Raw genomic sequence first — 25,185 nt, forward strand, 5'->3', positions numbered from 1 at the left:
TAATCGGGTATTAGCTATTACGGCCCCCTCCCCTTTCCTCCCATCACCCCTTCACCACCCCCACATTCTCCAGCACCACCAACTTCAGCAGTTAACTAAATGAAAAGGAATTCTCTTAGAACTCTTACTTTTTAAATTATGAAAGTTGAATGATATTTAGATTCTGTAGGAATTAATGAGTCATTGAGACAGTTTGCACTGCTCATGTCCAATAAGATTCTTTATCCTGTACTCTGCCGTTGCACATCATATCGTGCTCCTGTTCAGTTCTTAGTTTTTGTTTTCATTCCTCTCATCCACTTTCTGATGTAAATTTTGAACACCGCTATTGTTTCCCATTTGTTCTGCTCGGCTGGTGTTCTGCTCGGCTGGTGTTCTGCTCGGCTGGTGTTCTGCTCGGCTGGTGTTCTGCTCGGCTGGTGTTCTGCTCGGCTGGTGTTCTGCTCGGCTGGTGTTCTGCTCGGCTGGTGTTCTGCTCGGCTGGTGTTCTGCTCGGCTGGTGTTCTGCTCGGCTGGTGTTCTGCTCGGCTGGTGTTCTGCTCGGCTGGTGTTCTGCTCGGCTGGTGTTCTGCTCGGCTGGTGTTCTGCTCGGCTGGTGTTCTGCTCGGCTGGTCCAAATCCAAATTCCAAATCGTGAAACTCGTCATTCAGCCATGGTCTGAGACTTCTGAGAATAGAGCCCTTGACGTAGGGGAAAAAATCCATGGGCGTGATATCTGGTGACCTTCGAGGCATGTCATCATCTGCTCTTCGACAAATCGTTTTTCTTCGCGAAGTTTCGTTTAAATAATCGTGGACGGCAGTGAAATAATGTGGTGGATCAACGCCTTGTTGCAAGTATATTTCTTGCAAGTTTTCAGCAAGTCCTGCTACCACGTAATTCTGAAGCATATCCAAATAGTTATCACCTGTCACTGTCTCTTAAAGAAAGTATGGTCCAAGTACTACAAATGATGATATTGCTCCCCAAACACTCAAACCAGGTTGATTTAGTGGTTGTTCTAACAAAAGTTCTTAATTGTCAGTATACCATCAAGTGCAGTTCTGTCAGTTAACTTGTCCGCTTAACGTAAAATAGGCCTCGTGAAACCATTCAGTTTTATTGACTAGGCTAGGGTTGCGTTTCTGTTGGTCAAGTATCAATTCACAAAACTGAAGGTGTGACCTGGATTATCTTCAAGTAACCAATGTCCTAAACGTGGAATGTGAACTTCAAATTTCTATTGGTGTAACGTTGGTGATCAATCCAGCTCAGTTTATTTTCGCGGGCTCTGGGTCACAGCTAAACATACCCGCAGTTCACTTTCGTCAGTTGTGATTGTTCCTAGAATGAAATTTTCACTCTACAGCGGAGTGTGCGCTGATACGAAACTTCCTGGCAGATTAAAACGGTGTGCCGGACCGAGACTCGAACTCGGGACGTTTGCCTTGGAAGGTAGGAGACGATGTTCTGGCGGAATTAAAGCTGTGAGGACGGGGCGTGAGTCGTGCTTGGGTAGCTCAGTTGGTAGAGCACTTGCCCGCGAAAGGCAAAGGTCCCGAGTTCGAGTCTCGGTCCGGCACGCCGTTTTAATCTGCCAGGAAGCTTCAGTTGTGATTGCTGTTGGCCGGCCAGATCTGGGTGCATCCATAACAATTCCATGCTCTTCAGAGCTATCTCGTATGTGGTACGCTGTTTGCCTAGAAGGTGGTTTTGATCTATAGCGTCTCCCCCGCTGAATAACAACTGCAGTAGCGCCACTTTTATACAATGTTTTCAACGCGAAAATCCTTTCTTCTTTCACTAACATCGTAACTACAGTTGCAAGCTTGCCCCACAGACCACGTTTTTCAACAACTAGCTGGTTTGGTTATTGTTTGTTTTGTTTCTCATTGCATTGTATCCCAACTTCTCAAGGCGTAATCACCACCATTCGGCAATAACAGCTTAACGGGTTAAAAATTCCTACTGTGCTACGCCTCGCTGTTACTTCTGGCTTCTTTTAACCAACTGCCCAGTGACGTTTTGGCAACGCTACATAAGACGGTCATTCAGTAATTAAATAGACAAATTGGTCTGGAGAAAAAACTGTTAGTAGGGCAAGTTTGGCACTTTTATGGCTTGAAGTTGGCATCAGTGGGATGAGCCCTGACGAGCTGATGTATCAACATTCTTTTGTTTATAACCTCAAAAATACATCTCAAGATGGCGAGTCCGCTTGAACCGTCCACATTAGTTGAACAAAGTTCTGTTATCCCATTTTTTACTTGCTGAAGGCGAGAAACTAGTGAATATGTAATGTAGAATGTCTACAGTTTATGGCGAAGGCTGTATGAATCATGCAAATCTTTTACAAGTGGGTAGAGCGGTTCAAAAATGGTCACGACTCAGTGACTGACGAACACCGTTCTGGACGACCAGTTGCAGTTTCAACTCCCTCACTTGAAAGTCGAATTGGTGACGTCATTCGTGCCGACCGCCGTGTGACTGTGGAAATGATGGTTGATTAGGTTCAAGTCAGTACTGGTGCAGTTCGTAACATTATCTGTAGCAAGCTGAAGTACCGCAAAACATGTGCAAGGTGGGTCCCAAAGGAGTTGACGCGGCTACACAAGGAAACAAGGTTGAGAGTGTGCTCACAGCTAAAGGAACGTTATGAAAGAGAAGGTGAGCACTTCCTCGAAAAATTGTAACTTGATGAAACTTGTGTTCACTGTTGTGAGCCAGAATCAAAAAAACAATGCACGGAGTGGAAGCATACCAACTCACCTGTCAGCAAAAAATTCCAAACACAAGCATCAGCAGAAAAAGTCATGTTGACGGTGTTTCGGGATGCTGAACGTCCAGTTTTTTTGTGATTATCTCAAAGAGCAGCGTGGAATGAACAGCCAGTACTACTCGGATTTGCTTTTAAACAACGTGAAGCCAGCCACGAGAGAGAGAGAGAGAGAGAGAGAGAGAGAGAGAGAGAGAGAGAGAGAGAGAGAGAGAGAGAGAGAGACGTCGTGGACTTCAGAGGAGAGGTGTGATTCTCCAGCAAGACAACGCACGTCCCCATATTGTTCAACGGACCCGTGAAACCATCGACGAAATGGGCTCGGAAGACTGCCTCATCGCCGTTACGGTCCTGATTTAGCACCAGGAGTTTTCCTTTTGTTTGGTGCATTGAAGGAGGCATTATGTGGGAAGAGGTTGCAGGACAACGAGGACGTGAAAAAGTTTGTTGGAAATTGGTTCAAACATCAAGATAAAGAGTTCTCTGCAGCCAGAATAAAAAAGAATATATCCCTTTGGAAAAGTGCATAAATGTTAAAGGGGATTAGGTTGAAATCTAGAAAAACCATTGTTTTGTAAAGAATAAACACTTTTTTTCGGCATACCAACTTGTCTCATTAATTACGGAATGACCCTCGTATATAAATGAGCTAGTGGATAAAGCTGGAAGTTCCTTGAGGCTTTTCGAACAAGGTGTTGGTGGATACATAGTAGTACCAATGCTAGAAAATTCTAGCAAAATGCAGAAAACCTGCAGCGGTTCGATGCTTGCTGTAGGGACTGGCTATTCACCCCAAACACACATGATGTACTGCTCATAAATAGTAGGCGAGAGACTTGTTACTGCACGATTAGACAATTGCAGAACGATCCCTAGAAGCAGTTCACATCCTTAAAATACCTTGATGTGTCTGTACAAAGTGGAGCTAATCGGAGGTAAGACAGATACCAGACTGAGATTGATTCGAAGAATCCTCTGGAACTGTCGACCATCCACAAAGGAAGTAGCTTACAAAACCCTCATTAGATCAATACTCGAATACTGCCTGCCAGTCTGGTATCTATACCAGATAGGCTTGACAGCAGAGATCGACAAAAAGTCAGTCAATAAATTGTTTGCTGCTACGTATGCGGCATGAAAAAGATCATCAAAATTGTTGGTGTTGGAGTTCTCACTGGCGCTTACCTCAATCGTTCTCGTGACCCATTTGGGACTGGAACAGGAAAGTGAGAAAGTGAAGGAGGGCCCAAGGTACCCTCCGGCACACACCATAACGCAGCTTGTAGGTTTAGACTAAAGAACATGTCTGGTAAATTGGGCTCTGTGTCTCAGGAAGACTTTTCTTATCTCGGTTGCAGGGCGGTGCGATGCAGAAGCATCCGGCAGTCGCCCACTAGCCGTGGTCGAACACCGGGGGACCACCTCACCGACGCAGTCTTCCAGCAGCGATTCACCACGACGCCGGCACCACCAGACGCAGCCCGCTCGAAGCACCGATCACACTGGAGAAACTTCCGCACCACCTCGGCGAACTGACGTCACACGGCAGCCGGCTTTCGAGACACCTTACACCAGCCGCTTGGTAGCGACTCTCGAGCCAGCCTGTGGCGAGAGGCAGACAGCGACCTACGACCTCGGGGACGCCACCTGCGCGACTCCAGTTGGAGTACCGCCACGCTTCACCCCACTCAGTCCATCTCAGAGTGAGACTCGCGTGTGGGTAACCTCGCTCCACGGTCTCGGACTCCACTCTGGCCAATCGTCGTCAGGGGAACGAAGTGCACCCTCTGTTTGGGCTTCCGAATGCAGTCTTCCAGGGGAGCCTCTGAGTGAACCAGAAGCGGAGTCGTCTGAACGTATTCGCTGTGTCTGCTCAGATTCGGATAGCCCTTGCGATTATTCGTCGCCGACTCCTGAAGGGAGGGAAGTCGAGTCTGAGGCATCTCCCACTGGAGACGCTACTTCCTCGCCAACTCGTACCACCCCAGCGCCGGACAGCGAACCTCCCGGTCACTACCGTGACGAGTCGGGGCCTCCACCGCAGAGTCGGCGAGCAGAGGCAGTCGGGACTCAGACGGCAGATGGTGGAGACGCTGGACTTGAGCCCCTCCTGCTGGCCAGAGCCGCCGACTCTGCCGCCATCAGAGGCGGCGTCTACATCCTCGTGAGTCCTGCCCGACACCTGCTGCGACAGGAGCCCGGCGAAGGACACGTCCACCACCACTGCTGTTGCTACGCTTTCGGTGGGCCGCTAGAGGTAGGTCACGTCTACGTCTGCATCTGTACTGTCACAACCACTGTGAACTGCATGGCAGAGAGCACTTGCCATTTTAACACATGTAAAATACCAGGTGATCAAAAAGTCAGTATAAATTTGAAAACTGAATAAAACACGGAATAATGTAGATAGAGAGGTACAAATTGACACACATGCTTGGAACGACATGGGGTTTTATTAGAACAAAAAAAAAAAAAAAATACAAAAGCTCAAAAAAAGTCCGACAGATGGCGCTTCATCTGATCAGAATAGCAATAATTAGCATAACAAAGTAAGACAAAGCAAAGGAAATGCTCAATATGTCCACCATCATTCTTCAACAATAGCTGCAGTCGAGGAATAATGTTGTGAACAGCACTGTAGAGCATGTCCGGAGTTACGGTGAGGCATTGGCGTCGGATGTTGTCTTTCAGCATCCCTAGAGATGTCGGTCGATCACGATACACTTGCGACTTCAGGTAACCCCAAAGCCAATAATCGCACGGACTGAGGTCTGGGGACCTGGGAGGCCGAGCATGACGAAAGTGGCGGCTGAGCACACGATCACCACCAAACGACGCGTTCAAAAGATCTTTAACGCATCTAGCAATATGGGGTGGAGCGCCATCTTCCATAAACATCGTACGTTCCAGGAGGTGTTTATCAGCCAGTCTGGGGATGATGCGATTCTGTAACATATCGGCGTACCTCTCACCTGTCACGGTAGCAGTTACAAAACCAGAATCACGCATTTCCTCGAAGGAAAAAGGCCCGATAACGGTAGATGTGGTAAATCCGACCCATACCGTGACTTTCTGGTCGTGCAGTGGAGTTTCCACGACAGTTCTAGGATTTTCGGTAGCCCAAATTCTGCAGTTGTGGGCGTTGACAGACTCTCGGAGCGTGAAATGAGCTTCGTCGGTCCACAACACGTTACTCAACCAATCGTCATCTTCCGCCATCTTTTGAAACTCTTTCACCGCAAATGCCCTCCGCTTCACTAAATCGCCAGGTATCAGTTAACAATGCCGATGGATTTTGTACGGATAGCATCGGGGGGTACGCCTCAGTGCCAACCAAACAGTAGTGTATGGAATACCGGTGCGACGTGCGACTGCACGAGCGCTGACTTCCCCGTGCATAGACGGACCCGCTACAGTCTGCATTTCTTCCTGAACTGTCTCAGCAGCATTACGCCTTGTGTTCGGTCGACCACTACGGGGTCTATCGTCTAAAAAACCCGTCGCTTCGAACTTCGAAATCATTCTCGCCACAGCTGCATTTGTCAACGGACATTTACACGTTTGATTCCCCTTCCCCATTCTGATAATACAGCTTCACTAAAAGCGCCTTTTCAGGTAGCGTCAGCATGCTGCGACTGCTAGTGCATCTGATTCTCTCTCTCTCATTACAGCTGCTTTTATACACGATTGTCATGCGCAGTCACTGACATTTTGCTGTCCAGCGCCATCTGTCGGACATTTTGTGAACTTTGTTTTTTTTTTTTGTTCTAATAGAACCCCATGTCATTCCAAGCATGTGTGTCAATTTTTACCCCTCTATCTACATTATTCCGTGGTTTATTAAGTTTTCAAATTTATACTGACTTTTTGATCAGCCTGTACGTTAAACATAAAATTCACGATACATTTCCTCCACTGGCACTGCCGACCACTAATTACCACCGTGTAATTGCGCGTATAGCCCTACCACTACTATTGTAATTTAGTATGTTTTTGTCTAAATAACAGAAAACCCTGTCTCTGTGTTGCCACGTACACTATACCCCACCAGAACAAATAGTCATGTCACGGGAAAAGCCACGTATAACCCCCTTACTGAATTTAGTTTAGTTTCCAAATAAAGTACACTACGGGAGGATATTCCCGCTAATAGTAAAAGCTAATCACTAGAGTTACCCGTTTGACAGGATTTGTCTGTGTGTTGTGTCTAATAGAAAAGTAAATCACACTATTCAATTCTTTTCCTGAGATCTTACCCAGCGGTTAAATAGAAATGCAATATCAATAATTTTATACTGAAGCTAGGACAACTCAGTTCGAAGTTCATTTAGTGGTGTTAATATTGTACTAACGGTCATCAGCCTATCCAGGTAATGAAACAGTGAATTATTGGAAAAGCACAAGTATGAATTTTGCCTACTTTCTTGCTACTGTTTAAGCTGCTTCTTCAAATGAATACTACTCGACGTAAACAATGTTGGGCTGCACCCCTATACATTACGTTTTTAAAAGAGAAAAAGCCCAGCAGATAACTTCAAGAAAGCTAAAAGGAAATTTGGCCAGGGAGGACCTTTAGAAAAGCATTTACTATACTCAACAAACTGAAATACTAAAGTACTTAGATACCAAACCACATACTTCTTATATACTGAATATTTCACTTCGAGAAAACCTCTTTCTTACAGGAATTTACTTTCAAAAGCTATTATTTGAACTAACTCTGTACAGTCATTTAATAGATTCTAGTGACTTGGCTACACTCAGATTGAATTTTTCATAAGCAAACTTTGACTGTAACACTTTGCAATAGTTGAATCTCTCTACATTAACTTGTTACTTAGTAAGGCCGTAACACAGGACACTTGGATTAATCAAACACCAGGAAGGAACCCTATATAGGTGCATCATTAGGATGAAATAACAGGGCGATCCAGTTTCTTAAAACTTCAAGAATGATTATTAAAACACAGTTTAAATGAATGGTTAACGCTGTACAAAAGTAAAAATACAAAAAATCTTATCTTACGGCTGTAGGCTTTGGTGTGGCGAACAGTTATGGCGGCTACACTACCCACAATATGACCTGCAAGTATTTTGCTGTGGGGGCTCAATATCTCTTCTTGCGGTCGTTCAATTTTACGTACAGTATCCCAACAACTGGCAGCTATGCCGTAAGCCGTTTGCAGTCTCCATCCGAGGCATTTTTGTGCAAATTTGCAGGCAAAACTTCTCCTGCTCCGCAAACGTGTTGCCTCAATCACTTCTGCCTACAGACTGCGTGACTTACTTCCCGCGCTTGCTCGAAAGGTAGCGCGCCAATTCGCCCTTGCCACCTTTTCCACTCCGCAGAGCCACTTTTATTTTAAACAAAAGCACACTGCTTGTAGGCAACACCTATTTCTTACATCGTTCCTAAGCATGACCGTCCCATAAATTGTCAAATTTACGTCAACATGAACAGTTTATAGACACAAATATTTTACATAGAAAATGTCATCAGAAAATTATTTAACGTAATAAACAATTTACGTATTTTACATACATTACTCACATACAATGGAAAGAACTTAAAACTCCGGTATAGCACACTTTGTTGTACACCTACAGAAAATATTGTACCAACATACGAAAATTTTAAAGCAAAAAAATTATAAAAATTTAAATGAACCATAAACAAATAGTTTTACATGTGGTCATATCGTGATTGTATTCAGTGGTATTGTGGGCTACATTGCAAGCGTCTGGCCGCATCTCATTTGGCTGAAGAGCTTGAAAGTTCGTTATATGGGGTGTAACGTAGCAACTACGTTACGTAGTCCTGTATAAATGTTTCACTCTGTTTAGCAATTTTATGTAAAGCCTTAATAATAATAGTAACGTTGAGAGGCACCCACATGCCTTGCTCATACTGTGGCATCAAGCAGTCAGGCCTGCAAGATGAGTGGTCTGCCAAGCGAGTGGAGCCATTCTTAATTTATCGAGTAACATGAACTCCAGTACTCACACTCAAGTTACAAGTTATCCTCCTGTATGAATAATACGCAACGGAAACACGCATCTGACCTATCAGTAATTTACAGAACTCTGACTGAACACTACGCACTGGCAATACCACATTTTCTTCCTTATTTTATTTAGCGGCTTTTGTTAACACGTGGCCACCGCACTGGATATGAATGGCGCACACATTATAAATTCGGGACATTATGACAACATACAATTCGAAGGAAACATCCACCAATCTTTTTCTTTTCACTATCTTATTTATTCCGATAAATTCTCTAACCTAAACACACAAATTCTACAACCTACAACAATAACACATGAGAAATTCCACCCAGTGGGCATGGCTTTACAATGGTGAATCTCTATATTATGGTCTCGTAACTATTTTAACGCTACTGTGCACTTTCTGGATAGGATGGTGGATCTTTTATTATACCTCACACTTCGACTCTCACAATCATCACCACGAAACTTTCCTCCAGACCGAGCGGTACCGAAGGAACAAGCATAACCCACTAATCTTTTGAAACTACCTCGCTACTCTCCCATGCAAAACCACACATACCCAAATTACATGACATACACCACACTACAATATGAAATACTACACAAAGAATGGTTACAACATTTTCACTTTCAGCTTTCCCACTTCAATTAATATTTATCCCAGTTTCACACGACACTGCCCCACTTTGTAATTCTACTTTCCTACTGTGAACTCTGGAGATATATGCACGTCTTCCTGTGCAATGCAAGCCAAGTGGCGTTGCTGGATAGACGGCCGACTCACCTTGCTTCTCTCTAAGAGTTTGAATCTAGCGTCACACGGAATCATATCACGCAAAGTAATATTAAGAACGTATTCATCACACACGCGAGTCCTCAACTGATACCATGGACGAGTACTTCTCTTTATCCTTTGTCTCATACACAGATTGAGACTCACACAGTACTCACCACGTGGAAGTACTCGTCTCTAATTTCAAGTCCTGCACACGCCATTTCTTAAATATTTCCAACTTACAGTACACACGCTAGTAATTCAGCTTACCTTAAGCACTCGGAAGTATTTCAACTTGTTGCTACACCTGGTTTCATTGTGACCGTTGGTCACTTCCGAAGATTACTACGATCCCATTAATATTACCTGCCTGACATTTAATTCTCCCCACAAAAGTTCCTGAAATAGAGAAATTAATATTTCAAACTACTCTTAAATATTCCACATGCATACCATGTCTCCACTCTTTCGTCATTACGGAGCACAACTAAAACAGGTCTTAACAGCACAAGATCCAGCGGCAGAGTGCTGAAACATGGCCGTTCTTTTAGGTTCTCTCACACCTCTGTCGAAGTGGGGGGAGCACCTTCTTACCGTATTGGTCAGCCACATTTCAGGCGCTCAAAGCTCTGGTAAATTTCATCTCTTTGGTCCCACCAAAGGTGGCCAAAGGATCGTCTCAAAGATGATCATATATCCACATTCACTATCTGCGGTTAGCAGACGACCATACATTCATTCATTTCACAGATCTCACCAAACTGGATGTAGGGATTTATTTTGTGGGAGTGCACATGTGATCAATTAAATAAATAGTCATTCTTTCCCACACTGGTATCCGGCTTCGCTGTATTAATTGAAATTGAGTTATTTTACAAAATAAATGTGGTGTTCTGACAAAAATAATGAAGTATGTTGTACCTATTTTCAATGTCGGGCGGTACTGTACCCTTTCAACGTAAGGACTTAACCCAAATTCAAATCAAAACAATTCACGCCAACCGTAAGGCGACGCGAATTAATATATTTTCGTTATTATTCAAATGAAATGCGAATGAGATTATGCAGAAGGCAGTGGGCAGGTACACGTCGAACGGTCGGTATAGAAGGCTCCGAGTCATCTCGAGCGGGAATGCGAACTGGTTGATGTTGCCAGATGTAGATGGCAGTGCCAGTTGCCCAGGAAAGTAAAATGAATAATTTCAGCGTAGTAATAGCTTTCCGCTATCAGAAAGTGCGCGTGATTATGAATGCGAATTAATATATTTAATATATTTTCGTTATTATTCAAATGAAATGCGAATGGGAGTATGCAGTGGGCAGGTACACGTCGAACGGTCGGTATAGAAGGCTCCGAGTCATCTCGAGCGGGAATGCGAACTGGTTGATGTTGCCAGATGTAGATGGCAGTGCCAGTTGCGCAGGAAAGTAAAATGAATAATTTCAGCGTAGTAATAGCTTTCCGCTATCAGAAAGTGCGCGTGATTATGAATGCGAATTAATATATTTAATATATTTTCGTTATTATTCAAATGAAATGCGAATGGGAGTATGCAGTGGGCAGGTACACGTCGAACGGTCGGTATAGAAGGCTCCGAGTCATCTCGAGCGGGAATGCGAACTGGTTGATGTTGCCAGATGTAGATGGCAGTGCCAGTTGCGCAGGAAAGTAAAATGAATAATTTCAGCGTAGTAATAGCTTTCCGCTATCAGAAAGTGCGCGTGATTATGAATGCGAATTAATATATTTTCGTTATTATTCAAATGAAATGCGAATGGGAGTATGCAGTGGGCAGGTACACGTCGAACGGTCGGTATAGAAGGCTCCGAGTCATCTCGAGCGGGAATGCGAACTGGTTGATGTTGCCGGATATAGATGGCAGTGCCAGTTGCGCAGGAAAGTAAAATGAATAATTTCAGCGTAGTAATAGCTTTCCGCTATCAGAAAGTGCGCGTGATTATGAATGCGAATTAATATATTTAATATATTTTCGTTATTATTCAAATGAAATGCGAATGGGAGTATGCAGTGGGCAGGTAGACGTCGAACGGTCGGTATAGAAGGCTCCGAGTCATCTCGAGCGGGAATGCGAACTGGTTGATGTTGCCAGATGTAGATGGCAGTGCCAGTTGCGCAGGAAAGTAAAATGAATAATTTCAGCGTAGTAATAGCTTTCCGCTATCAGAAAGTGCGCGTGATTATGAATGCGAATTAATATATTTTCGTTATTATTCAAATGAAATGCGAATGGGAGTATGCAGTGGGCAGGTAGACGTCGAACGGTCGGTATAGAAGGCTCCGAGTCATCTCGAGCGGGAATGCGAACTGGTTGATGTTGCCGGATATAGATGGCAGTGCCAGTTGCGCAGGAAAGTAAAATGAATAATTTCAGCGTAGTAATAGCTTTCCGCTATCAGAAAGTGCGCGTGATTATGAATGCGAATTAATATATTTTCGTTATTATTCAAATGAAATGCGAATGGGAGTATGCAGTGGGCAGGTACACGTCGATCGGTCGGTATAGAAGGCTCCGAGTCATCTCGAGCGGGAATGCGAACTGGTTGATGTTGCCAGATGTAGATGGCAGTGCCAGTTGCGTAGGAAAGTAACATGAATAATTTCAGCGTAGTAATACCCCTTTCCGGTATCAGAAAGTGCGCGTAATTATGAATGCTGAGAGGGGATCCCCCGCTTCCCCCCCCCCCCTCCCCCCCCTGCAGACTTCGATGACGATATAGCGAGATATCGGAGTCGAGAGAAAATAGTCCCACTTGTTCTTAACCATTCAGCTTAAAAAATATATATATATTTTAAATGTAACCTAAAGCACGTAATTGAGGACGGGGCTTAAGAAAACGATCTCGTCTCGTACAAGCTATTTTCTTCGCCCTAGATCCTTAATGATGGACAGGTCTGTATATGACTGCTCCGATGAAATGCTGATTTTATTCGGCCAGTAAGTACTTTTGCAGTACAAATGGCTTTCCAGGCACTGCTCAGAGTGTCTGGAGTCTGGAACAGCAGTTGTGTTTACGACAGATTATTCCGCAATTTAATACGCCAATAAAAGCGTACGTCACGCACTGAGTTGTTTGACTGCGTGATAGGAAGGCTCATTGGAACTGTGATGAACTTTAGAACTACGAGAGAACGTGAAATCAACGTGCAGTCTCATCTTCATGGAGAAGTGATTTCATCCATGGCTCGGCACCAATGACAATTTCCGATAAGTCTTCAAGGTTTTACTGTGCGATAGATGGCCATAGAGTCGACTGCAGTTGAACGAACCTAAATTCATTGTGTAATGTGGTGATGTTCAGGCGAGCGTTTGTGTTTGTTGTAGTTGCATTATTATAAGTCCCTCGTGTCAGTGCAAAATGAACTGTTTTAAGGTGCTCCGGAAAGGCTCAACATCATGAAAAGTTCAATTTTTACTTTTTTGCGTTTTCTGAATCTGCAGACTATTACCTTTTAATAGATATATAATTTATTCAATTCCGAAGACTACAACTATTTTTAAATTTTTTTTGAAATGTGTTCTACACGGGCGTGACCCACTGTGGCGCTGTTAAACTGCTGTCAAATGGTGTTATTATTAACGTCCGTGTTCATCAGGTACATTTTAGTGATGTGAGATAAAGTATGTGTTGTGGCTAACCTGTGATGGTTCAATATATATCGCTGGTGTGATTGTCGATTGTTTCATGTTTATTCACTCTGTCGTTATCTCGAAAATATTCGTAATTAATTCTGTTTCTTGAGTCTCTGTTTTGTTGAAGTATAATAGTGAGTAAAAGTAAAGTTATTAGAAATCCTCTGAAGGCTTTTAAGAAAAGGAGAAATGTTGGAAAGCCAAAGGTATGTGTTATTACTGTAAAGAATAAAGACGATAACCAAGTGAGTGAACCTAACCTCTCAAGTACACCTGTCCATAGCAGTCAAAGTGGGAAAGAAAATACTTCACAGAAGAAGCTCGGTTCAATGAGTGAAAACTATGAATGTTTTATGGGCGAATCGGATGTGAATGAAATATTTGATATGTCGGTTCTCAAAGGAATTTTTTCAAACTGTGTAAGATGTATTCATTGTAGTGAAGTTGGTCTGGAACTCTCCATAATAAAGCACGTAGGACTTGCTAGTGAAATACAACTGAAATGTGATAAGTGTTCATACATGACCACCTTTTGGAACAGTGTTGCAGTAACTGCAACTGAAGAAAGTGGTAGCAAAATCTACGAACACAACAACGAGCGATGCTTGCTTTAGACAAGGAACGCCTTCGGGCTGCAGACAGGGCTGTAGAGAGTCTAGAAATACAAACAAGAGTAAACAGGACGAGGAACAAGAGGAAGCTGGAGGAGGAGTTTGCAGAGGATGAAGATAATCCATCCTATGGACCTGGAATGCACTAAAAAGTTAATCCAATCTTTGTCGCTCGATTCCCAAAACTTTTATTTTCTCATACTAATTACATGTTTTCTAAGGATCTTCCAAACACATTTGTTTCAAACTTTCAGTAAATGCTACACAGTACCTTCTGCATAATTTAACACAGCCTTTTTTAAAAAAACTGTATATTTTTGAATATATAAATAAAAAATTGCAAAAAAATGTTGTGGATTTTCATTACAATTGAAAAAAAATCATCTTTAATAACTGAACTAAAATTTTGTAAAATCCCTGTGTTAAGTTGTAGCCCATATTCCAATAAATAATCTGTAAAAAGTTCAACTTCCTACCTCAAGTACTTTGTGAGGAAAGATGTAATTTATAAGCGTTATTTTAACATTGCAAGTATAGGGCGTTCCGGAGCCCCTTAACTCTGAGTGAAAGCGGTATATAAATTTTTTGTACGTAAGGAGAAGAAAAACCGCTCTAGAAGGGGCTAGCGTATATTGCATTGTTCTGGCGGATAGAGCCTGATTCAATGTGAAGATAATTTATGAACATAAATGAGAGAGGTGTCATCCTAAGGCGCGTTAGGGAAGAAGTTGTCATTCGTGTGCTCTGGCGTTGACTACAGGTGCCAAACATCACCGTAATAGCAATCCCTTGCAGTTGTAACTCGGGCTTTATTCTAGGAGACTGCGCCTTTGGATTATACAGGGTGATTCAAAAAGAATACCACATCTTTAAAAATGTGTATTTAATGAAAGAAACATTACATAACCTTCTGTTATACATCATTACAAAGAGTATTTAAAAAGGTTTTTTTCACTCAAAAACAAGTTCAGAGATGTTCAATATGGCCCCCTCCAGACACACGAGCAATATCAACCCGATACTCCAACTCGTTCCACACTCTCTGTAGCATATCAGGCGTAACAGTTTGGATAGCTGCTGTTATTTCTCGTTTCAAATCATCAATGGTGGCTGGGAGAGGTGGCCGAAATACCATATCCTTAACATACCCCCATAAGAAAAAATCGCAGGGGGTAAGATCAGGGCTTCTTGGAGGCCAGTGATGAAGTGCTCTGTCACGGGCTGCCTGGCGGCCGATCCATCGCCTCGGGTAGTTGACGTTCAGGTAGTTACGGACAGATAAGTGCCAGCTCTCTGCTAGCTCTGCGAGTCGATTTTCCTGGGCTGCGAACAAATGCTTGCTGGATGCGTGCTACATTTTCATCACTCGTTCTCGGCCGTCCAGAACTTTTCCCTTTGCACAAACACCCATTCTCTGTAAACTGTTTATACCAACGTTTAATACACCACCTATCAGGAGGTTTAACACCATACTTCGTTCGAAATGCACGCTGAACAACTGTCGTCGATTCACTTCTGCCGTACTCAATAACACAAAAAGCTTTCTGTTGAGCGGCCGCCATCTTAGCATCAACTGACGCTGACGCCTAGTCAACAGCGCCTCAAGCGAACAAATGTACAACTAAATGAAACTTTATAGCTCCCTTAATTCGCCGACAGATAGTGCTTAGCTCTGCCTTTTGTCGTTGCAGAGTTTTAAATTCCTAAAGTTGTGGTATTCTTTTTGAATCACCCTGTATTTTACTTATCACTGTAGGTCCGTGTTCTTGTTTGCTGCAACACCCTTTTTCCTTCCAGTGTTACTTGGTTGATTTGTTGCTTACACCGAGTAGCATCAAGAGCAGCAGAGCATAGGTCTGTGGTGCTTGCGACACGTAAAAAACGTTAGGTGGACGTTGCCAGCTGCGCGTCCGATTTAATGCAATCTACACTACGTGATCAGAAGTATCCCGACACCCCCAAAAATATACATTGTTCATATTACGTGCACTGTGCTGCCACCTACTGCCAGGTACTCCATATCAGCGACTTCAGTGGTCATTAGACATCGTGAGAGAGCAGAATGGGGCGCTCCGTGGAACTCACGGACTTCGAGCGTGGTCAGGTGATTGGGTGTCACTTGTAGTCATACGTCTGTACGCGAGATTTTCACATTCCTAAACATCGCTAGCTGCACTGTTTCCGGTGTGAGGGTGAAGTGGAAACGTGAAGGGACACGTACAGCACAAAAGCGTACAGGCCGACCTCGTCTGTTGACTGACAGATACTGCCGGCAGTTGAAGAGGGTCGTAACGTGTAATAGGCAGACATCTGTCCAGACCATCACACACGAATGCATCAGGATAAACATTGGAGGATTGAACACTGGAAAACCTGTTGTGTGGAGTGACGAATCACGGTGCAGAATGTGGCGATGGAATGCCCGGTCAACTTCATATGTCAGCGTGTGTAGTGCCGACAGTAAAATTGGGAGGAGGTCGTGTTACGGTGTGGTCGTGTTTTTCATGGAGGGGGCTTGCACCCCTTGTTGTTTTACGTGGCACTATCACAGCACAGGCCTACACTGATGTTTTAATCACCTTCTTGCTTCCCACTGTTGAATAGCAATTCGGGGATGGCGATAGCATCTTTCAACACGATCGAGCAACTGTCCGTAATGCACGGCCTATGGCGGAGTGGTTACACGACAATAACATCCCTGTAATGGACTGGCCTGCACGCGGTCCTGACCTGAATCCTACAGAACACCTTTGGGATGTTTTGGTACGCCGACTTCGTGCCAGGCCTCACCGACCGACATCGATACCTCTCCTCAGTGCAGCACTCCGTGAAGAATGGGCTGCCATTGCCCCGAGAAACCTTCCAGCACCTGACTGAACGTATGACTGCGAGAGTGGAAGCTGTCATCAAGGCTAAGGGTGGGCCAACACCATACTGAATTCCAGCATTAGCGATGGAAGCCGCCACGAACTTCTAAACCATATTCGTCCAGGTGTCGAGATACTTTTGATCACATCACGGCTAAGTGGCTAAACACTGCCACCGATACATTAATAAAAGCATGCAACTCATGTTATATCGCATTTCAGCAGTGGTGATATAAATCTTCTCCACCGACCCTGCTAACTGCCAAGGGTGAACATTAATAAAACCAACAAACTACAGGGACGGTTTCCTGACTTGAAATAGAGGGGAGAACGGCCCTATGAACGTGGTCCAGAAATGTATCGTTGCCACGGTAGATTGCACTGACGAATGAACTTTCCTCCGACTGCCGACGATAATTCTTACTCTTTGCCAATTGACACGGATAGTAGTGGTTGCCATACTGGATACACGGAACCGTACTTTGGCTTACACCGTATTGGTGGGTCCGTTGCTTGGAGCCTGGACCGGGGTTCGTCTGGACATCCTGGAGAACCCGGTCCTCCAGATCTGGTGTAGACTCAGTCGGCCGCCTCCCTCCTCGTTCGTCTGTCTAGGACCCTCGACCAGACAGACGCCCAAAAAGGACTCGAAATGTCGTGTGGTGTGGTGTGGTTGGTGTCTGTGAAGGTACTTGTTCTGGTACAGCCGTGCTGCCTCTCGGCCGTTTCCATCTACCTACCCGTACACAAACACCACCTCTGCTTGTTCCCGACACCAATACCGGACCAGTCTTCTGCCTACAGTACGCTGAGTCAATGACACTCTGTAACATACAAGCAAAACACGGCGTGTGGTCACAGCAACTGTCATTCGTCAGAGCCGTCAACCGTGACAACGATGCATTTCCGGACACATTTTCAGTCAGGAATCGGTGACTGCAGTTTGTAAGTTTATTGATGTTTACCTTAGCTGGTGGCCTTGCTGTAGCGTTCTCGCTTCCCGCTCACGGGGTCCCGTGTTCGATTACCGGCGGGGTTACGGAGTTTTTCCTGCCTCGAGATGACTGGGTCTTGTTGTCTTCATCATCATCATCATCATCATCATCATCATCATCATTCATCCCCATTACGGTCGGAGGAAGGCAATGGCAAACCACCTCCACTACGGTGATGTGCGTCTCCTGCATCGTCCCCTACGCTCCTCGGAGTATGGGACCTCATCTCCATCATCATCATCATCATCATCATCATCACTTTGTACTAGTGGTGGGCAGGAAATCGCGTATCTGTTACAAATCACAGTGATTGAGAAGTCACAGATATCACAATAACAACTTTACAAAATCTAACTGCGATTTCAGTCACAGTTAGCAGTCGCAAGTAGCATTTCACATTCAACGCCGTGAGCCATCTGTTGGCCGAATTCCATACTCCTTTCTGCGATTTCAGTGACAAGTCGCGGCTAGAAGTCGCAAGTAGCAACTAAAAAGCGCAGTTAACATACTTTTCCTAGTGTCATCTGTTGACCGACGTACGTACTTCGTTATGAGAGCCTTGTGGCTCACGAGATCGATGTGCTGTGTGTGCATATGAAGGGCTTATTTCAATAGTGGTACAAGTCCATTTTTGTTCATTTTGAGATACAGAGTCGTAAAGTTAAATGACCGCTGAAAAATCTGCGGTTGAGATACCAGAAATATTCAAGCATATGGCTTCTTGCTAGAGATGAACCTTTATTTATGTTTGTTAGGATCATTAATTTCAGAAGCATTATAGACAGAAAAGTGGAGGTAATGGACTTGTACCACTATTGAAATAAGCCCTTCATATTACGAGGGTTATTCCAAAAGTAAGGTCCGGTTATAAAAAAAAAATCAAAACTAAAATGTTTTTTCAAAACAATTGTTTTATTTACATTCCTTACATCTTTATCTATTTTTCTACATAACTTCCATACTTATTTAAACATTTGTCACATCGTTCAACAAGCTTTTGAATGCCCATGTTATAGAAATCGGCCGCCTGTGACGATAACCAGTCCTTAACTGCTTCTTTCACTTCATCATCTGTGTCGAAGCGCTTGCCGCCGAGAAACTCCTTTAAGTAACGGAACAGGTGGAAATCACTTGGCGCCAGGTCCGGACTGTAAGGAGGATGGTCCATCTGTTCCCATCCAAATTTCTTGATCAGAGCTTGCGTTTCATTTGCAGTGTGGGGTCTGGCATTGTCATGCAACAACAAGATTCCAGACGACAACAGACCACGTCGCTTATTCTGGATTGCACGTCGAAGTTTAGTCAGGGTAGCGCAGTAGGCGGCTTTATTAATCGTTGTTCCTCTCTCCATAAAGTCGACTAACAATACTCCACGTCTATCCCAGAACACAGTCGCCATAACCTTACGTGTTGAGATTGTCTGCTTTGCCTTGACCTTGACTGGCGATGACGTGTGACGCCATTGCATTGACTGACGTTTAGACTCTGGAGTGATGTGAGAAACCCATGTCTCATCCCCTGTGACAACATTGTCTAAAAGACTGTCACCTTCCTTACGATATCGCTCCAAAAAATCAAGAGCAAAAGCCATTCTTTTCATTCGTTGGGGCTCAGTAAGCAGCCTGGGAACCCAACGGGCACACAATTTGTGAAACTTCAAATGTTCAGACACAATTCTGTACAAAGTTGTTCTACTCACATTCGGGAAATGCATGTCTACGTCTGTAATAGTGAATCGGCGATCTTCACGAATTTTTTTGTCAACCGCATTGACCAAATCGTCTGAAATCACTGATGGTCGGCCACACCGTGGTTCATCGTGCACATTATCCCGTCCTTCATTAAAAGCTCGCACCCACTTGCGCACTTTACTGTCGCTCATTATGTTAGGACCGTACACTTCAGTAATCTGCCGATGGATTTCCGCCGCTGAATTGTTTCTTGCAGACAAAAACCGTATCACTGCCCTTACTTCACAATCGGCGGGCTGATCAATTGTCTTAAACATTGTAAAGTGACACTGTGAACTACACTCAGCAACAGTAACAAAGCGAATGGCGGCGTTTGACGCGCAAGGCTTGCCGGGAGTCGGCGCGCATGCGTGTTTTGTCATTGGCGCCAAATTTCAATAGTTACGGCGAATCGGACCTTACTTTTGGAATAACCCTCGTATATGACGACATGCACATTCAGCATCAGTTATGGTTCGTCAAATACTGCTGTGACTTTGAATGTATTATATTAATAAGAAGCAACATTGCCTTTTTCTCCTGAAAATATCAAGTAACGTAACAAATGTGTTTGATTCTGCTTCCAATATGACAGTTTTGGTTAATACTCCACATGCCTACAGGACTTTGCAATGTTAACACAGCAGAACTCAGACATCTGTATAAGTGTAGAGAAATGAAAACAGTCATATGAATGCCTCACTTTTGTTCCGACACAGTTCAAGACTCGGGAGAAAAGTTTTACACCTGGTGTTCTACATGGCAACTTCACACACAAGAACTTTTTGCCGACACTGCTACCACCTACATAAGTAAGCTTTTCCTGTGCTACTTTCAAGTAATGCACTTAAGCTATTCCCTATTTACCTGGAAGATCTGTACTTCCCACTTTCACATCAACAGCCTCAAAATGCATATTGTAGACTTCGGGATATGTTACAGATCAGTGTCACACCAAGACTGTGGAGAAAGGGGGGGGGGGGGAGGAGGGGCGGCATGTCACTCTCTAACAAGTGTTTACCAATAAATAAGTGGCGGAAAATTACGGGTATTGGACGGCTTAACATGTGGAAAACGAGATTTTTATTATTCACTCACTGTATTTAACATTTATTATGCCTTTAAAATCGCACAACAACTTCAATAAAACACAGTTTAATCATTCACACACTTATTTCACAATTATTTCACTTTTAAACTGCAAATCCTCTAAGAGCTGTCTTGAATCTTCACGAGTCTCTCTCAACAGCCTTGATGGGGATAGATACGTACAGTAACCAGTAATCAGAGTCAGAACTGCGTCTGCAAAAACACAAGGATTATTAAACAATATTTGCTGTCACTAATTACTAGAAATATAATTGACAGAGTAGATTGCTAATATTCGCTATAATGAATGTCACATTTGCAAGAACGATCTCACTGAAGTAATTAAGTCCATCGAAACGCTTAGAAACTAACCTCTCGTCTGACGAAAACGGTCTAAAGACGCAGTGGCAATTTCTTCTGATCAGTTGACAATGATATTTTGAGTTATCACTTTAGTGAGTGACTGAAATGTAGTTCAGGTACCTGTGAGCATAACAATATGTTAGAATTCATTTTCTAAACACGAACTATCACGGTACTGTACGGCTACTTACATATTAATTACACTATTAATATTTTCACAGTTGTTTCTTTAATACAAAATGAAAGCCAACGGAAGAAAAAACGTAAAACATACTTGCCAATGACAGGTTTGTTGCGATGCAATTTTCTGTGTTGACAGATGTAACTTTTTCATACGGTGGTAAGTCACAGAAATCGCAGAAGTAGCAGAAGTCACAGAAATCGCAGAAGTAGCAGAAGTCGCAGAAGTAGCAGAAGTAGCAGAAATCGCAGAAATAGCGGTGGCGGAGGGATACACGACCTATGTTCCTTAACTGCGACAAATCACAGTTAAGAATAACAGATACTGAAAAGTAGCATTCACAGAAATCACTGATATCGGAAAATCGCAGTTTAGCCCATCACTACTTTGTATATTCAAATTCATTTTTGTGTCAGGTTGGTATTTGAGAAATGTGTCGAACTTACAGCCGCAACAGAGCTGTGGGAAAATTTAATTTTGAACAGAAATATGTGGAGTTCAACGCTACACTGGTGCGAAATACAGACTAACCGGCACATCAAACAATTCGACTGCGAGAAAGTAACCTGTCTCCAGTGAAATTTACGTACGCCATTTGAAATATTATGGAAATGGAAGAGGATGTAGATGAAGACGGTATGGGAGATATGATACTGCGTGAAGAGTTTGACAGAGCACTGAAAGACCTGAGTCGAAACAAGGCCCCGGGAGTAGACAACATTGCATTGGAACTACTGACGGCCATGGCAGAGCCAGTCCTGACAAAACTCTACCATCTGGTGAGCAAGTTGTATGAGACAGGCGAAATACACTCAGACTTCAAGAAAAATATAATAATTTTTACCCCAAAGAAAGCAAGTGATGACAGATGTGAAAATTACCGAACTATCAGCTTAATAAGTCACAGCTGCAAAATACTAACACGAATTCTTTACAGACGAATGGAAAAACTAGTAGAAGCCAACCTCGGGGAAGATCAGTTTGGATTCCGTAGAAACACTGGAACACGTGAGGCAATACTGACCTTACGACTTATCTTAGAAGAAAGATTAAGGAAAGGCAAACCTACGTTTCTAGCATTTGTAGACTTAGAGAAAGCTTTTGACAATGTTGACTGGAGTACTCTCTTTCAAATTCTAAAGGTGGCAGGGGTAAAATACAGGGAGCGAAAGGCTATTTACAATTTGTACAGAAACCAGATGGCAGTTATAGGAGTCGAGGGGCATGAAAGGGAAGCAGTGGTTGGGAAGAAAGTGAGACAGGGTTGTAGCCTCTCCCCGATGTTGTTCAATCTGTATATTGAGCAAGCAGTAAAGGAAACAAAAGAAAATTTCGGAGTAGGTATTAAAATCCATGGAGAAGAAATAAAAACTTTGAGGTTCGCCGATGACATTGTAATTCTGTCAGAGACAGCAAAGGACTTGGAAGAGCAGTTGAACGGTATGGACCGTGTCTTGAAAGGAGGATATAAGATGAACATCAACAAAAGCAAAACGAGCATCATGGAATGTAGTCGAATTAAGTCGGGTGATGCTGAGGGAATTAGGTTAGGAAATGAGACACTTAAAATAGTAAAGTACTTTTCCTGTTCGGGGAGCAGAATAACTGATGATGGTCGAAGTAGAGTGGATAAAAAATGTAGACTGGCAATGGCAAGGAAAGCGTTTCTGAAGAAGAGAAATTTGTTAACATCGAGTATTGATGTAGTCAGGAAGTCGTTTCTGAAAGTATTTGTATGGAGTGTAGCCATGTATGGAAGTCAAACATGGACGATAAATAGTTTGGACAAGAAGAGAATAGAAGCTTTTGAAATGTGGTGCTACAGAAGAATGCTGAAGATTAGATGGGTAGATCACATAACTAATGAGGTGGTATTGAATAGAATTGGGGAGAAGAGGAGTTTGTGGCACAACTTGACAAGAAGAAGGGACTGGTTGGTTGGACATGTTCAGAGGCATCAAGGGCTCACAAATTTAATATTGGGAGGGCAGCGTGGAGGCTAAAAATCGTAGAGGCAGACCAAGAGACGAATACACTAAGCAGATTCAGAAGGGTGTAGGTTGCAGTAGGTACTGGGAGATGAAGAAGCTTGCATAGGATAGAGTAGCATGGAGAGCTGCATCAAACCAGTCTCAGGACTGAAGACCACAACAACAACAAATGTATAAGCTTAGGGACTGATTACCTTAGCAGTTACGTCCCATAAGATTTCACACACATTTACGGACTGCAATTTGTAAGTTTATTAATGTTTACCTTAGCTCGTGGTGTTGCGGTGGCGTTCTCGCTTCCCGGGCACAGGGTCCCGTGTTCGATTACAGGGTCCCTCATCCCCATCCCCATCATCACTTTGTATATTCAAATTCATTTTTGTGTCAGGTTGGTATTTGAGAAATGTGTGGAACTTACAGCCGCAACATAGCTGTGTGAAATTTTAATTTTGAACAGAAATATGTGGAGTTCAACGCTACACGGCCGCGAAATACAGACTAACCGGCACATCAAACAATTCGACTGCGAGAAAGTAACCTGTCTCCAGTGAAATTTACGTACGCCATCTGACTACAAAACAAAATATATGAAAGATTAAAATACTGGCCCTGAATATTGCTAATCTTTATCTTTAGTCTTGTAAACAATCACCGTACGAGAGCTGTTACTGAAATTACTCAGCAAACGAACATAAAAATTACCCTACCTGACTTTCGGTTAAAACTACTCTTTGCAAGATAGCACTTTACTGAAATGTTTTACTGGTATTAAGCCTCCGAACTGGTATGCTGTTTCCACAGATATACTCCGTCAGTCACTTTGCCTTACGGTGGACATGAACTTTGATAGTAATTAAATTTGTTGACCTACCTGTGCACACAGAACGCTCTCCTGCTATGCTACTTGTTGCTACTAGAAATATCATGTGTCCGTTGAAAATCAAATTTCATTTGCCGTACTTCCGATGTCCGATGCAAGATGGTATCTTACCAATTCTTATAGAATGCTCCTGACATATACAACTCCAGATGCTACGGTCGCAGGTTCGAATCCTGGCTCCGGCATGGTTGTGTGTGATGTCCTTAGGACATCTGGTGACCTCAGATGTTAAGTCCCACAGTGCTCAGAGCCATTTGACTCATTTTGAACAACTCGAGATTTGCAAAGCCATTGTTCAACCAGAGTCAGAAAGTAAATCAAAATGGGCAACTAATCTTCACGATTGATAACCGACAGCAAAAACTCCACGTTTAACTGTGCTTCATTAAGCCATAACAACAATATACCCTTTCATAAAGTTCTCACACCTACACAAGTTACCGAAAAATGTTTCTTAATGAATCCTCTGTGTACAGTTGCATTCCTCGATACTTGCTTCAACTATAAGACAAGGACATAAGTTGCATTATAATATTTCTACAGCAAGCTTCAACCTTACGCAATGTTCTAACAATAAGAAACTACACGGTAACAAATATAAAAAAACTGGATTAGCTTAAAAGTTGACTTTTATCATTCTTCCATTAATATTATGGGAGCCTTTATATTTTACGAAGTAACAGCTTTTTCAAGAGATGAGAAAACATTTTATTTTCCAAGCACAGATCAAAAACTCACAAGAATAAACAACTCGTAACCAAGCCGACTACGGCAAAGATAAATATCTATCAGCTGCAGCTTTCACCCGCTGTTTTTGGCGCAGTGGATAAATGACGTCGCCACAATATCTTTTCTAAAAATATATGCTTAAAAGATCATTTTTAAGTAATGCTGCCTCCATTACACGGCGGGCCAGCCTCCATCTTTTTTTGAACGAAGTTCATCGCCGCATTGTCCGACACGCATTGCTAATCTCTAACTTACTCTAACATCTCTGGCCTCAAACATAGAGTAAACATCTCTGGAGTCAGCATTGACATGCGCAGAACATATTTTGTGTTGTCAACATACATTGCCGGCTTGGTCACGTGTTTTCGGGACGTCGTGTTTTTGTCCGTATAGCGCCCTGTATATTTCGAATGTCACTACATCCCTAGTACAGATGGATTCTTCTCGTACGTGTCGTGGATTTTATATATATATTGCGCAGACATTTTAACAGTATCCATTTGATACCGGAAATAAACCAGCTATGTAAATTTTAAGGGCAAGTGATATTGTA

The 25,185-nt window shown here is 43.2% G+C and overlaps 1 protein-coding gene across 1 annotated transcript in view; it reads left to right on the top strand.

Annotated features, from left to right (window-relative positions):
• The first annotated feature begins 4,058 nt into the window (after window positions 1–4,058).
• The window catches only part of LOC126426597 (mucin-5AC-like), a 76,007-nt gene continuing 54,880 nt past the window's right edge, over window positions 4,059–25,185 (top strand). The window contains exons 1-2 of the mRNA XM_050088491.1: window positions 4,059–4,065; window positions 4,115–5,013. Coding sequence (XP_049944448.1) covers window positions 4,059–4,065; window positions 4,115–5,013 — 906 coding nt within the window. The remainder of the gene's footprint in view (window positions 4,066–4,114; window positions 5,014–25,185) is intronic.

The sequence above is a fragment of the Schistocerca serialis genome, chromosome 11 (genome assembly GCF_023864345.2).
Source record: "Schistocerca serialis cubense isolate TAMUIC-IGC-003099 chromosome 11, iqSchSeri2.2, whole genome shotgun sequence".
NCBI lineage: Eukaryota > Metazoa > Arthropoda > Insecta > Orthoptera > Acrididae > Schistocerca > Schistocerca serialis.